Source organism: Terrapene carolina, unplaced genomic scaffold (assembly GCF_002925995.2).
Source record: "Terrapene carolina triunguis isolate 2854851 unplaced genomic scaffold, T_m_triunguis-2.0 Scaffold16, whole genome shotgun sequence".
Classification (NCBI taxonomy): domain Eukaryota; kingdom Metazoa; phylum Chordata; order Testudines; family Emydidae; genus Terrapene; species Terrapene triunguis.
In genome coordinates this window covers 552041-568006 of record NW_020664367.1, presented here as the reverse complement: position 1 = coordinate 568006, position 15966 = coordinate 552041, and the positions used below count along the sequence as shown (strand labels likewise).

General features: G+C 43.8%; 1 protein-coding gene across 1 annotated transcript in view; it reads left to right on the top strand.

The window, feature by feature from the left end:
• The window catches only part of FNDC3A (fibronectin type III domain containing 3A), a 190622-nt gene that overhangs the window by 57380 nt on the left and 117276 nt on the right, over positions 1 to 15966 (top strand). Inside the window, exon 4 of the mRNA XM_026649376.2 lies at positions 13341 to 13416. Coding sequence (XP_026505161.1) covers positions 13341 to 13416 — 76 coding nt within the window. The remainder of the gene's footprint in view (positions 1 to 13340; positions 13417 to 15966) is intronic.

Genomic DNA, 15966 nt, shown 5'->3' with positions numbered 1-15966 from the left:
GCTGGGTCATAATCCGAGACTGCTATAACATGAAATATATGGCAGAATGCGGGTAAAACAGAGCAGGGGACATACAATTCTCCCCCAAGGAGTTCAGGCACAAATTTAATTACCACATTATTTTTTTAACAAGCGTCATCAGCACGGAAACATCCTCTGGAATGATGGCCGAAGCATGAAGGGGCATATGAATATTTAGGATGTCTGACACGTAAATACCTTGCAATGCAGCTTCAAAAGTGCCATGCGAATGCCTGTTCTCACTTTCTGGTGACATTGTAAATAAGAAGAGGGCAGCATGTAAATGTAAACAAACTTATTTGTCTTAGCCATTTGCTGAACAAGAAGGAGGACTGAGTGGACGTGTAGGCTCTGAAGTTTTACATTGTTTTGTTTTTGAGTGCAGTTATGTAAAAAAAATTTGTAAATTGCACTTTCATGAGACAGATTGCACTACATAACTTGTATGAGGTGAATTGAAAAATACTATTTCTTTTGTTTATCATTTTTACAGTGCAAATATTTGTAATCAAAATAATATACACTTTGATTTCAATTACAACACAGAATACAATATATTTGAAAATGTAGAAAAACGTCCACAATATTTAATAAATTTCATTTGGTATTCTATTGTTTAACAGTGCAATTAAAACTGCAATTAATCACAATTCATTTTTTAACTCAAAAAAATTAATCGTGATTAATCTCATGAGTTAACTGCAATTAATCAACAGCCCTAGTTGCTTTCTTTCCTTTTTAGTAGCTGATGGTGTTCTGAGCCTAGCAGCCTATTAATGAATGTGTCCTGTTGTAGGTATGGTGGATACTGAGGTAAAATTAAAAAACAACAACAACAAAAAGAACAGAGTATATTCTATGATTCCTTATTTGGACAGAATCTTTGTCTTGATCAAGCTAGTTCAGACATTTGGGTCTGTCATAATATTGTTTTTGTCCTTTATTTCATGTAAACTACAGTGCAATATATCTGAGGTAAGGTAGTCCGTCTTTGTGTATGTCTTCATTGGCAACAAGGGTGTGATTTTCAGTTGTGTTAGCTCAGTTGATTTAACGGGGCTAAGAAGCAGACTGACATGTTTGAAGCTGGCTGTGGTCTGTGCTCCCCATCCTTACAAATGTGTTAGCCTTCATCTTAATGGGACTTTTTAGTTGTGTTAAGCTAACAGATTTGAAAAACCACAGCCTTTTTGCCCATCAAGACAGAGCATTGGAAGGGAATTTTAAGGCATGAATCAACACCATTTTCTGTCACTTGCACTATTCTATCTACAAAACAATGCCATGGCCATGCTGGGTAAGAAGAAGTAAATATTTTCACCAAGGCCTCTTATGTAGAGATCTTTTTTCATCTGTCTCTGGCAGTCTTTATTCATGGTATGCTGTGTTAGGTCACTTCTAGACCTGTCTGCAGATGATGAGCTTGGAGGAGCTTCTGGTCTCCAAAGCTCCTTTCTTACCACAACAATTCATTGGGTCAAGATGGTAACAACCCTGACCTAGGCAGATGTCCCTAGGCAGTGTGTTTCTCCCTTTGCAGCCTCAGTCTCACACTTGCAGCATTGTTTTACTTTGTCCACTTTGTCCCTCAGGTCCATTTGTTTCATCTCCCAATTTGGTTAAGCATCCAAGAAATATTTACAGTGCTCTTTCAAATTGGAGTTATGGGTCAGATCCTGCTTTAAAAAACAAACTCGGAAAAAATAATCAACAAAAAACACGACAGCACCATCAGAGATCAAGGACATCCCAAAAGTCACCAAAGCATCCAATTCCTTCTTGTCCTGATTTTGAGGAAATAAACTTTTTCCCTCAGGTGTCCTTTTTGGGGAGGGGGTGGGGGGGTAATGGAGACCCTATACTTAGTGAGTTTAAGTAATGTAGGAGAATTTTTAATGCTCTCCTAATCTGAAACATGTCTTCCTGTATATCTCCAGTTGTCTGACTCATCCAAAATGTATCTGCCGTGTTTTAAATCAACCCTGGCTATTAAAGTCCCTTCCTTTCTGTATTTTAACTAAGTAAAACTCCCCAAATGGATGGAGTCTCTCTCCATTGGAACTATGATGGTAGGTTGATATCAGCAAAATCAGAACTGAAAGTGAATTTAGCAGCATATTCTTGGAAATCTCATGGCTGAGAGATAAATTGAGCCAAACTCTTTCCATATCTTAGGCATTAATCCATATGAGGGCTAGTTTGATACTCAGCAGGTGTCACAGTATGAGTTAGTGATACGTTTCTTGTATCTAAATATGCAATATGAATTGAGTAGCAAAGTGTCACTTTGTTCATTTGACACATAAGGCTAAGCAGGGAATCTGCTGAGGGGTTAGACGAGGGAGTTGAGAATTGGGGCCAAACTGAGGGTACATTTACACCACAAATTAAGGTGTAATTGTAGCATGGTAGGCATATCTGGTATATGCTAGCAACCCGAGTATATTCCCTGGATCACCAGTGGGCTTGTACTGGAGGCAGCTAGCCAGTGCTGAAATCTTTCCTTCCACATCTTCACTGCTTTTGTTACCCTTGCAAGCTAAATTAAAAGTAGTGCAGTTATGCCTACATATGCTACAAATACACCTTAATTTGAAGTGGAGAGGCACCCTTAGGAAGAGAAGACCAAGTTAAGAGGTTGCAAAGAACTCCTGACTAAAAGGAGAGTCAGCTAAGATTGCATGTTATCAAATTACTAGATAAGTAATTTGCCATTATTTTGTCTTCAAAATTACAGCTGAGGCACATTAACACAGTAGAGGGACAGACTTGTTGCATTGCTCTTCAACCTATGACTAGAGGTCTGACACAGAAGATCCAACTAAATCATGCATTTACACATACATTATAATTACTATGTAATTTACTGTGGTGAATGGTGATAGATAAAGAATTTGAATATTTGAATTTATAATTTTTAAAATTGGTGTCTTATGTGTGGGACACTGCTTAATATCAGATGGAGAGCAGTGAACACCTGGTCATAGAACCTTGACGTGGATGCTATTAAAGGGGCTGAGAGAGCCCTTCCCAACCAGGAGTGCGCATGTATGTCCACTATCATCAATTTATTTGTGACAATATTGTGATGAAATGTTGGTAGAGGACAAAAAATTAAAGACTAGTAAATGCTCTTTGTAGGTATGAAATACTGCTGTATCTAGGATGGAACCCAGTATTTAACTTCAATACAGCATTGAGCTCATTTCTTTCACTTCAGGTCTCAATGTTCAATCCCACTCTGATTAGACATCCTAGCATGTGTGTCACCACACCCATGCAGCCCCTGTTGGAGCATAGAACTGATCTACTGAGGGTCAGGCAAGGAAGAAAGAGATGATCTTGAAGTTTAGACACGTCAGGAGACCTGAGTTTCTATTCTAAACTCTGCTATAAACTTCCTGTGTTACTTTGAGCACTGTGTTCTCTTTGGGCACTAGTACTATCTTAATTTCCTTTTATGCAAAATGGGGATAATACTTATCTATCTCACAGGAGTGTCATGAGTCTAAATTAAATATTTGAGATCTTTTGGGGGAGCGGGAGAGAAGTTTCGATATGGGGAGGGATAGCTCAGTGGTTTGAGCATTGGCCTGCTAAACCCAGGGTTGTGAGTTCAATGATTGAGGGGCCCATTTAGTGAACTGTGGTAAAAATCTGTCTGGGGAGTGGCCCTGCTTTGAGCAGGGGATTGGACTAGATGACCTCCTAAGGTCCCTTCCAACCCTCATATTCTGTGATCTATGTGGTCCTTGGGTCTTAATGTTAAATACTGTTTTACTTGCTTTGAACAGCTGCGTGAGTCTGAACCAGGGATCGGCAACCTTTGGCACATGGCCCATCAGGGAAATCCGCTGGCGGGCCAGGATGGTTTGTTTACCTGCAGTATCCGCAGGTTCAGCCGATCGCAGCTCCCACTGGCCGCGGTTTGCCATTCCAGGCCAATGCGGGCTGCGGGAAGCAGCATGGGCCAAGGGATGTGCTGGCTGCCGCTTCCCGCAGCCCCCATTGGCCTGGAACAGCGAACCGTGGCCAGTGGTAGCTGTGATCGCCCAAACCTGCGGACGCTGCAGGTAAGCAAACAGTCCCGGCCCGCCGGCAGATTTCCCTGACGGGCCGCATGCCAAAGGTTGCTGATCCCTGGTCTGAACAGTGATTCTTCTTCGAGTGCTTTCTCATATCCATTCCCATGTAGGTGTGCACGTGCCACATGCACTGTCACCATAAGGTTTTTCCCTCAGTGGCATCTGTCAGATCAGCTCTGGTGCCCCCTGGAGTCACGCCCTCGTGGTGCTGTATATAAGGACCTGCTGCCCCGCCACCCCCTGATTTCCTTCTTTCCGCCTGTGATGGTCGCTGGAACTGCTTGTCCTTGCTTTGCAAGTACTCTCCCCAGTGGACTTTTGTCTTTTTCTCCTGTAAATAGTTAAAATTTTAGCAGTTAGTTGTTACAGCCTAGTTAGTAGTTAGTAGTAATAGAGTAGGACCCAGCTTAATGGGGTTCTTCCCTGGCACCGGGACATGCCTCGGTCTTTGGAGTATAAGCCGTGTGAGGCTTGCCACAAGCCTATGCCCATTAGCAACCCCTACTCGGCTTGCCTCAAGTGTTTGGGTGAATCCCATCTGTGTGACTGCTGCAGGATTTGTAAAGGTTTCAAACCCCAGACCCAGAAAGAAGGGGACCAGAGACTTAAGTTCCTTCTGATGGAGGCGGCTCTTTGCCCTTCCTCGGAGCCAAGTCATGCCGACTTGGCACCTAGCACCTCTGCCTCTTTGAGAGAGCACCGGCTTCTTTGAGAGAGAGGCACCACAGCCTGGCCTCTCTGGCACCAAGGAGGGACTCCTCATCTGCGTCCTGGGACTCCCGACCCCACCAAAGTTCGCCCACGCAGAGGAGGTCTGCTCACATGGCACCGATCCCATTCACTGATGCCGCAAAAGAAACAACGCAAAATGGACAGGGTAAGCTCCCCTACTCCAAAGCCCGCCAGTCATAAGGAAACCGGCAGAGTGAGACCCGTGCAGGGCCACTCGGGCTCAAAACCTGCCAATTTGGTGCCGTTGACTCCAGCCCCAGTGAGGGGGCCATCAAATACAGTGCCATTGAACTCTCCTCCGAGGGAGAGCCACAGCAGTGCAAGACTGGAGCTTCCATCAATGCCATGAGGCGTTCCAGGCAGCATGGGACTTAATATCCCTATTGGTACTGCCAACACCAACCAGGTGCGATCCGGCACTGGGGGCAAGAGTGGCTACAGCACCGAGACCGCAGGTGCCGTTGAAAGGGAAGCCGGCAATGATGCAACAATTACAAACAACATGACAGCAATGTTCTATATAAACAGACGGTGGAGCGTGCTTCTCTCACCTATGCCAGCCAGGAAGCCCTCCACCTGTGGGAGTTCTGCATAACCCACTCGATCCATCTCAAGGCCTCTTATCTTCTAGGGGCCCAGAATGTGTTAGCGGATCATCTCAGCAGATCCTTCTCCATTCACGAGTGGTCCATTCGACCGGAGGTTGTGAGGCACATTTTCCAGCGGTGAAGAACTCCCCAGATAGACCTGTTTGTAACAAAGTACAACAGGAAGTATCTGCAGTACTGCTCCTTGCAGAGTCACATTCCAGGCTCACTCACAGACATGTTCCTTCTCTCCTGGAAGGACCATCTCTTCTATGCATTCCTACCCATTCCGCTCATACACAAGGTCCTGCTGAAGGTCAAAAGGCACAGAGTGAGCCTGATCCTGATATCGCCGGCCTGGCCGTGTCAGCACTGGCTCACCACTCTCCTGTGATGAGCACTGGCTCACCGCATCTCACAGCCTGGAAGCTCCATGGCTGAATCCTTTGGAGTAAATGTGCTCGGGGATGGTTCAAGAGGTTGTGTTAGGGAGCAGAAAGCCATCCACCAGGGCCACTTACCTGGCAAAATGGAAAAGGTTCTCGATCTGGTCAGTACAGAAAGGGGTCTCATCCATCTGAGCATCAATACCATGTATTCTGGAATATTTGCTACATCTGAAGCAGCAAGGGATGTGGGTGTCTCTGATTAAAGTACACCTGATGGCTGTCTCGACTTTTCACCTGGGGTGAGCGGCAGGTCCATTTTCGCTAACGCGCTCTGTAGCTGTTTTCTTAAGGAACTGGACAGGCTGTACCCACGGGTGAGGCAGCTGATCCCACCTTGGGACCTTAACTTGGTACTATCAAGACTCATGGGAGCCCCGTTCGAGTCCTTGGCAACATGCTCTTTGCTTTACTTGTCATGGAAGGTGGACTTCCTCGTGGCCATCACCTTGGCCAGGAGGGTCTCAGAAATCAGGTCCCTTACTTTGGAACCACAATGCACAGTCTTCTTCAAGGACAAGGTCCAACTGCGCCCTCACCTAGTCTTCCTCCCTAAGGTGATGTCGCAGTTCCACAATACTAGGACATTTTCCTCACAGTCTTCTTTCCGAAACCACATGCCAATAGCTAGGAGCAGAGGTTTCACTCACTAGATGTCAGGCGAGCGCTGGCCTTCTACATAGAAAGGACTAAATTGTTTAGGAAGACTACTCTGCTTTTCGTTGCAGTAACTGGTAGGAGGAAGGGCCTCCCAGTCTCTGCCCAATGAATTTCTTTATGGATTACTTCTATTCGCATGTGCTATGACCAGGCAAAAGTCTCTGCTCTGGCACTGATGGTACATTCCACAAGAGTGCAAGCGTCTTCAGCCACATTTGTGGCACAGGTTCCCATCCAGGATATCTGTAGAGTGGAAACGTAGTCTTCAGTCCACACCTTCGCAACACCCTACGCCATCATGCAGCAAGCTAGGGATGATTCTGGATTTTGCAGAGCAGTGCTACAGTCTGCTTGTCGTTGAACTCTGAACCCACCTCCTGCATCTGCTTGGGAGTCACCTACATGGGAATGGACATGAGCAAGCACTCAAAGAAGAAAAAACGGTTACTAACCTTCCGCACCTGTTGTTCTTTGAGATGTGTTTCTCATGTCCATTCCAAAACCTGCCCTCCTACCTCTCTGTCAGAGTTGCTGGCAAGAAGGAACTGAGGGAGCGGCGGGGCAGCAGGCCCCTATATATAGCGCCATGGGGGTTTGACTCTGGGGACACTAGAGCCAACCCAACGGATACCACTGAGGGAAAAACCTTCCGGCTATGGTGAACGTGGCATGCGCACATCTACATGGGAATGGATATGAGCAACACAACTCAAAGAACAACAGTTACGGAAAAGTCAGTAACCATTTTTTTTTTCAGTAAAAACCCAGTGAGCTTTTTAATATGTGATATGATTCAGTCTTGTTAGGAAACTGGCATTTATCACTTAGTTACAGTTTATGTTCCTTGACATGATAGCAAATGGATCACAAATTAAACTTCTGAATGTCAGAAAAAACATTTCAAATATTTGTTGGGTATTAAAAATGTTTTTTAATCTGTGGCAACATTGTTGTTTTTAGGCTTTAGCTCAAGCAGAGCTAGTACATGTACATCTACCCGAGCCCAGAATTACGCTTCCCAACTGCTGTGTAGATGTACCATTAGGGTATGTCCACGCTGCAGTAAAACACCCGTGGATGGCCCATGTCATCTGACTGACTGTGGGGTTAAAAAATTGCAGTGTAGACGGCCAGCTAGTTCAGAGCTCACCCAACTCCCATTGCTAGAGGAGAGAGAGCCAGACCAAGCTAAGAGGTAGTGGAGCTGCTGCTAGCTCGAGGGGCAAACAAAGAGCACAGGAACGTTTCTGATTACACACCTCAAAGTCTAGCTGCTTCTGGTGGTTATGTGAACATCATCAAAACCCTACTAAATGCTGGTGCAGAAATCAATTCTAGGCAAGTTCTCTTTTTCATCCCTACTCCCCTGCTTTTATAGTTGCTTGTTAAATCTAAAATAAAAGTTCACTTTGGTGACTGTATGAAACAAAAACTCATTCCTAAAGCTTTTAATCTTGATACAATATTTAAAGAAATGTACGGTTTACATTGCTTTAGTTTTTGCCCAGTTTTAGACAGGAACAGTTCAAGTATGCTTTTTGAAGACCCATACCATTTTAACTCCTGTTCCTTACTCCCCCTTCCTTCAAGCGTCTCTCCATGAGTTTGGTAGCAAAAACTTAGCACTCCTTTCTGGGTTATGGTGAAAATCCTCTTACTGACTTTGATCTGTCTGCTAGTTGAATATAGATACTTTTGAAACAGGAAACAATAACTCACCTAGACATAGCATCTCCTTTCTCTTATTCCCCCGCCCCCTTCCCTTTCTCCAGCCCAGTTACCAAAAAGTGTACACGGTTTTATTTAAAAAACTATTTTATAATATGTAGAAGTTACTCTATGTAGAAGAACATTGTCTCTTTTGCTCACCTGATAGTTCAAAAGACAGTAGGCTCTTTGTAAATAAAGTTTTTCTAATAGTTGTAGCATGTAAATATCATTTCTATGTCTGACCTTACTTCTGTTTGCAGCCATATTGCTGTAGCATGACTTTGTCTGGGACACTGAGCAAAGGAGACAAATATCAAAGCTTTAAAGCAGGGTGGGAAATTGTTTCCAATTGAAATTTTAAAAAATATAAACAGTACCATTTTTCTTTCACAAGGATTTATAGTAGTTAAAGTCTCAAATATCGGGCTCCCATGCTTTGTGTTATAAAGTCACTTTCTCTCCCATACTGGAGGCCCACAGATCTGTTCCAGTGAGTCTTCATCCTACTTGTAGCATTGGAGGGTGGAACAAGATCTGCGATTCACTGGCAGGAAGTGGTGTGTGGCCCAGCCTCTGATGACCCCAGACAGTTCTCATTCTGCCTTCAGAGCTGCAGGCAAGAGGGTCAATGTGAATCATGAGTTAGCCTGGGATACCAGAGCCCTGGGTTCTGATCCTGGCTCTGACACTGCTGGGTGACCTCTGACAAGACACTTCACCTTTTTGTGCCTCTAAGATGGGGTTAATGATACTGACCTGCCTTGCAGGCAAGCAACTCCAGTTCCTGCTGCAGAGGAGAAACTGAAACCATAACCACCATGGGGGGGAGGGATAGGTCAGTGGTTTGAGCATTGGCCTGCTAAACCCAGGGTTGTGAGTTCAATCCTTGAGGGGGCTATTTAGGGATCTGGGGCAAAAAAAAATAGTTGGGGATTGGTCCTGCTTTGAGCAGGGGGTTGGACTAGATGATCTCCTGAGGTCCTTTCTAACTCTGATATTCTATGTGTCTAAGTTCCCCCACCCCAACCACTAACTAGACCCAGCACCCCATTTCCCAATCTAAGAAAACAATCTTCTCATGATACCCACTAATGTTGTTAGTCCTTTAGCTCAAGTAGCAGAAGTCTATACAGTAATGCTGAAGGTTCTGGGTTTGGGGGGGGGGGGGTGAAGGAGGAATATAGTTGCACATAATAGAATTTGTTTTTACCTTTCTCCCTTTAGGGGAAAAAAACCCTAGGGTATTACATTTTAAAAAAAACTGTTAAAAGAACGCTACTTAGGTTACAAAATCAAATACTCAGAAGTTAGGAAATGCCAGATTTATTGTCATCCTTGCAACCTTAATTCAGCCTCCTTCTGCATTATGATGATCTTTGATAACATGCTATTTTTCCATAAGACTCCTCCCTCAGAGCATATTGGCACACAAAGGGGCAGAATTAAGGTTGCACAGTCAACTGTAAATGTGGCTTTTCCAAGCTTTTGAATTCTTGACTTGCAACCTCAATAACTTTCTTTTAACTTAGTTTTTGGTTTGTGCTTTTTAATGTAATCTGTATAGAGATGTAGTTAAATCCAAATGAGCAGATATGGTTATCTAATGATAAAGTGTAGAAGAAAAAAGTATCCCAAGAACATAGTTCTTTGGTAATCCCTATACACTGGAAAAGTGAGACAGAAAAGCAGCCATTGAAAGAGTGGTCACAGGGTTAGTAGGAGATTGGAGAATGAGGCAAAGATAGTATTATCACAAAAGCTGAGGGTGAGTGGGCTATACAAAGAATGAAAAATAGTGTCAGAGAAGCTGGAAAGGTTAAGGGGCAGGAGTGAGAATGAAGTAGAGAGGCTAAGACGGGGTGGGCAAAAATTGTATGGAGGGCCGCTTAGGGGAGGCTGTACCTCCCCAAGCAGCCAGGCTTGGTGTGGCCTGGCCCCCACCCCCTATCTGACCCCCCCCCCCGCTTCTCACCCCCAGACGGCCTCCCCGGGACTCCTGCCCCATCCAACCCCCCTGTTCCCTGTCCCCTGATGGGGCCCCCCCAGGACCCTGCCCCATCCATCCCTCCCTCCCTGTCCCCTCACTGCCCCCCGCCTTCCCATCCAACCCCCCCTCCTTCCTGACTGCCCCCTGGGGACCCCTGCCCCATCCAACCACCCTTCTTCCTGTCTCCTGACTGCCCCCCACTGCCCCATCCAACTCCCCCTCTCCTTCCTGACTGCCCCCCCCGGGACTCCTGCCCCCATTCAACCCCCCTGTTCCCTGCCCTCTGACCGCCCCGACCCCTATCCACACCCCTGCTCCCTGACCACCACCCCGAACTCTCCTGCCCTCCAGCCAACCGCCCGCTACCTGCCCCCTTACTGCGCTGCTTGGAGCAGCGGCGGCTGGTGGTGCTTCAGCCGCGCCGCCAAAGCAGCAGGACAGGAGCCAGCCACGCCACCGCGCGGCACAGAGTACCGGGTCGAGCAGCGCAGCTGCAGAGCTGCGGCCTGGCAAGAGCTTGCAGCCCCGCAACCCAGAGCATTGCACCGGCGGCGCAGTGAGCTGAGGCTGCAGGGGAGGGGGAACAGCAGGGGAGGGGTCGGGGGCTAGCCTCCCGGGCCAGGAGCTCAGGGGCAGGGCAGGAGGGTCCTGCGGGCCAGATGTGGCCTGCGGGCCGTAGTTTGCCCACCTCTGGGCTAAGACTTCACTAGGATGAAATAAAATAATCCATGGAATTCAAATGCTTTATAAACATCTGTCTAGGCAGTTTTTAGAAAAGCCCTGAAATTACAATTTTAAAATCTATAAACTAACAATGCAAAAAATTTAGTGGAGAGAATAATTATTTACCCTGATTGCATATGTCAGTGGTTGTAGATCACAATGAGCCCTTTAGTGGATCTCCTTCTACTTGTCACTTTTTTTGTACAAGTGTAGCAACATACACAAGGTGTTCTATTTAATTGGCACTTAGATGCCTGACCTGTACACTCCAGGCCAAATTCTGCTCTTTTGAATATATATAAATTTGGAATAATTCCATAAACTTAACTGAGAGCAGAATTTGGCTCTCCATCTCAAATATAAAATATGTCAGAGACATTCATGAAAAAAGTTCTAGAATACGGTGTGCTGTTTTCATTTGTATATTTTATATAAAACATTCATAGATTTAACATATTACACTGATAAAATGGCATTCACTTTTTAAAAAAAACTAACATGTAGCCATTTGGTTCCAGCAATCTGGGAGTGTTTCAAAGGCAAGTAACACCGGTAACAAATGGAGAGTTGTACAGTGTGTGAAAATATGAACTTGGATTTTTAAAAAAACGGATGCTTAAAGTTAAGCCAAATCAGTATATAGGCACTGAAATAAGTGGCCTGACTTTGAGTGCTGAGTATTTAGTAACTCCCATCAAGTCGCTATTAAATCGAGATTAAAAACTGATTTTTATTTTTATTTTATTTTATTTTGTTTGTTTAATTTGTAAAGGTAATCAGCAAAACGGGAAAGGAATTGCTTTTGTCTCTTCCCACCGTCTTTCTTCTCAACGAGGTAATAAAAAGGTGAACTGAATTGTGTTTTCTTTTTGGAGCTTTTTGGAAGAGGAGGATTATTAATTGTTTTTAAATACTTTTTTCTTAGTTTAAGTTAGAAAGTCAGAGTTTGTTTATTTTATTTGGAATACTCTGCCCTGCTTGAGAACTGGCAGGATTATGAATTGTTAAGTACCAAGAATGTGAGCCTTTAGCAATTGTGCAGGGAAGGATTTCAGTTTATTCACCCCTTAATTTAAATGCCCAGCAAATAGGTGGGAGTTAAGATCTTTGTGAAAGTTTCAGTACCGTTGCCTCTTCAATGGAAGGCTGAGAAAGTTATTTCTCCTGTTTCTGGTCTTCCAAGGTGTCCTCCAGCAAAGCAGGAAATCGTGGTTTATTATTCCTAAAGTGAATAAACAGGCAGGGGGGGAAAAACACTTCAAATTTTTGTCCTGCCTTTATTTAGTACACCATAAAAAAGCACAAAGCCAATTTATTTTCCTTAGCATGTTAATTTTTAATGTCCAGGACACTGGTGGATGATATGTATTAAGATATATTGCATTGTAGTCTATCAGGGATGGTCTAGACAGTATTTGGTCCTGCCATGCGGGCAGGGGACTGGACTCGATGACCTCTCGAGGTCGTTTCCAGTCCTAGAATCTATGAAAAAAAAAAAAGGATATATACCATGTTTGGACAGACCCAAATGTCTGAACAAGACAAAGATTCTGTCCAAATAGGGAATCGTGGAGGATACTCACTCTGTTCTTTTTTTGTTTGTTTTTAATTAGGTTCTTTTAGTAATTATAAAGCCCTTTCCCACACAGAAAGGCAGGCTAATAATTAAAACGCAAAAGGCTGAAGAGGTTGCAGATTTCTGGTTTTGGTACAGATCAGTCTTCCTCTGTTTATTTCAGTTATCAAGTAATGTACAATTGATAGAAAAGCAAGTTGGTTCTGCAATGTTAGGAGGATAAACAGATTTCCATGATTAAAAATATACATACAGTGTTTGAAGCTGCATATCTGATGCTCTTACTCTGTCATTATTTATGTACTGCTTTATCTATTAATGAAAGTACAAACATACTAGTACTGTGAAAGGAAAGAAATTGCACAATATTTCCCTCATACTGAGAGCTATTTGCCAAGCAGTTATGATTAATATTCAAATATTAGGAATTATAAGCTTTCTTTATGAAGCTATCTATAATGTTTTGATTAATGTCCAAGTTAATAGGTCATATTTGTAGTTGGAATAATATAACATGAAGTACCTCTTTAAATTTCACCAGCAATCCAGAAAGTAAATTATGTAAAGTTATTGCCTCAACCATTTGTTGGTTTAATCTTTGAACTTTCAAAATGTTTTACATAAAGATTTATATTTAAGTCATGTGTGTACCTTTATGTTAACTTAATTCATTTCTGTCCGGGAAGAAGGTAGCAAGCAGCATGCTATGGAAAGGAATGTATACATTAAATGGAAGAAAGATGGCCTGTTGGGTGCACTGGGTTATGTGACGCATTCCTATGTAACAGTTTCAAACACTTTTTTATTTTTAAGGTTATTCTGGTGCAAGTTAATCCAGGGGAGGCTTTTACAATAAGAAGAGAAGATGGACAGTTTCAGTGCATTACAGGTAAAGTTAATAATGTATTTCCTTGATATTCTCATTTTATTTCAGTATAAACAAAAGGTATTGCAAGAAATCCTTCCATTGTGTAAATGTGTGCTTTTTGAAGTTGTAGGAAGAGGGTTGAGGAGGATATGATTTTAAAATAGTTTTATAGAAGATTCCAGTTAATGCTAGTGTGTAGATTTTTTTCCTTTTCACTATCATAACCATAACCAGTGCATTTTTACATGTATCATGAAATTAGATTCTGCAAAGGAAATGATTGTAAAGTCTACAGTGCAGATGAAGAAGTACTATAGGAACAATTATGGTTTTGCTTATTTATTAAATGCAAATCTCAATTTTAGAATTTAAAGCTGTAATTCAGTTTTTGAAAGTTACTGACTCTGGAAACGGTTTGTTTGGCAGTCATTTGAAGGTAACTGTAAAATTAATCCTAGGGATTTTTAAGGTAGAGAAGACAATGTACCAATGAACTTTTTTTTAAAAATGAACTCTTCATTCTGCTTGTGGAAAGTATTAAACGGTTCCCACTATAATAGCAGCAGGACCAGGAAGCAGTGACTATCACAACAGTCCATGAATGTATAGGCACCAGTTGTGAAAGTAGCAGTGCTTCTGGCATTAGACTGGCCTCTGTGCTCCTAGTCTCCCTGTGCTCACCAATGCAGGTGTGGTATAGTACTGTACTACTTAAAAAGTTGGCACTAACAGGACATGAATCTGTAAACTTCATGCATTCTTAGAGGCACTTACTCTTTACTTTCAGAGAAGAACTGCTATCATGGTAGAAACATAGGCCTGGATGAACAAAAGGATTTAGGTGCCTAAGTCCCTGTTTTAGGCACATAAGTCCCAGTTTCAGGACCACCGTGAGGCACAAAACTCCCACAAAACCTTGTAGGCGCCTACGTTTTTGCAGTAAAAGTTTCCCAGGCACCTATGTTTCTGCCTCTGTGCATGCACACTGCTGCCTCCCTTAGGCCACCGCCAGATGCCTATCTCCTGCCTAACCCCCAGAGTGATTTGCAACCCGGAGGAAGATAGGCATTCGGTTGCCTAAGGGCTTGTCTTCATTTAAAGCGCTACAGCAGCGCTGCTGTAGCGCTTCAGTGAAGACAATACCTACGCTGAAGGGAAGGGGTCTCCCATCAATGTAGGTACTCCACCTCCCTGAGAAGCGGTAGCTGGGTTGATGGGAGAATTCTCCCATTGACCTTCTGCTGTCTCTGGGAGGGCGGGGAGGAGTGGGGGGTGGGCGCGGCTAGGTCGATTTAACTGCGTCACTCAAGGGTGTGGACTTTTCACACCCTTGAGCGACGCAATTATACCAACCTAATTTCCTAGTGTAGACCAGGCCAGAGTTGGGTGCAAGTCTGATCCAGTAGACAACCTCTGAGCATGCCTACCAGATCACATCCCGCAGATGAGTTCACACAAAATAGTTTGGGGGATGGCGGAGAAGGACCACCCTCAGAACTTTTACTCCAATGGTTAAGGTATTCAAATGCTGCTCCTCCTGCAGGTGAGAAGAAATTTGAGCAGGGATTTCTAACCATTCAGCTATGGGATACTCTGATGTGGGGCTCCCTCAGTGTCTCCTGTTGAAGCTGTTGCACTTTGGATAAATAATTAAAGAATAATTTGGGACAGAGAGAGAGCAAGCACAAGCATGAGAATGATTCTATAGCTTTGTGGTTAGAGCACTCATCCAAGATGTGGAGGACTCCAGATCCAGTGTGGCTACTCAGTGACTTTATCCAGAGTGCAACAGCTTCATCAGCATAGGCACATAACTCCAGAAAACTAGTCACAGTTGAGAATCGCAAGCAGAGATAGGCACCGCCCTGCACTAGATTTAGGCACCGATCTCCGTGAGAGAGTAGGGTTCAGCAAACACCCCTCTAATCGGCATCTTCCATTGGCTAGAGTAGGTGGCTCCCTGTCCAGCATGCTGATTTTTGTGAATCGCAGTCTAAGGCTATGTCTACACACATTTAAACACCCATGCCTGGCCCATGCTAATTGATTCAGAATCATGGGGCACAGGCTGAGGGGCTGTTTAATTGAATTGTAGACTTCTGGGCTTAGGCTGGAGCCTGAGCTTTGGGACCCTGAGGTGGGAGGGTCCGAGAGCTCAGGTTCTAGCAATTAAACTGCCTGAGCCCCGGGAGCCTGAGTCAGCTGGCATGGGACAGCCCCAGGTTTTTATTTGCAGTGTAGACATACATTTAGGCATCTCTGTGTCCCTGTTCATTATATTGGGAGCCTAGGTGCCTAACTCAGGATTTGTGAATTGCAGTGATTTTTCTAGGTGCTTGAAAGTTGTGACACTGAACATCACAGCCCCTAACCCCTTTTGTGCATCCAGGCCCATATTCTTTTTCTTTAAAAAAAAAAAAAAAAAAAAAGAATTTAGTCTCAAGCCTTACTATTAGCATGCTCTAACTTGTAGAATGTCACATTGGAGAAATGAAATCTTACTCACATTATAAGAACATAAGAATGGCCATAATGGATCAGGCCAATGGTTCATCTAGCTCAGTATCCTGT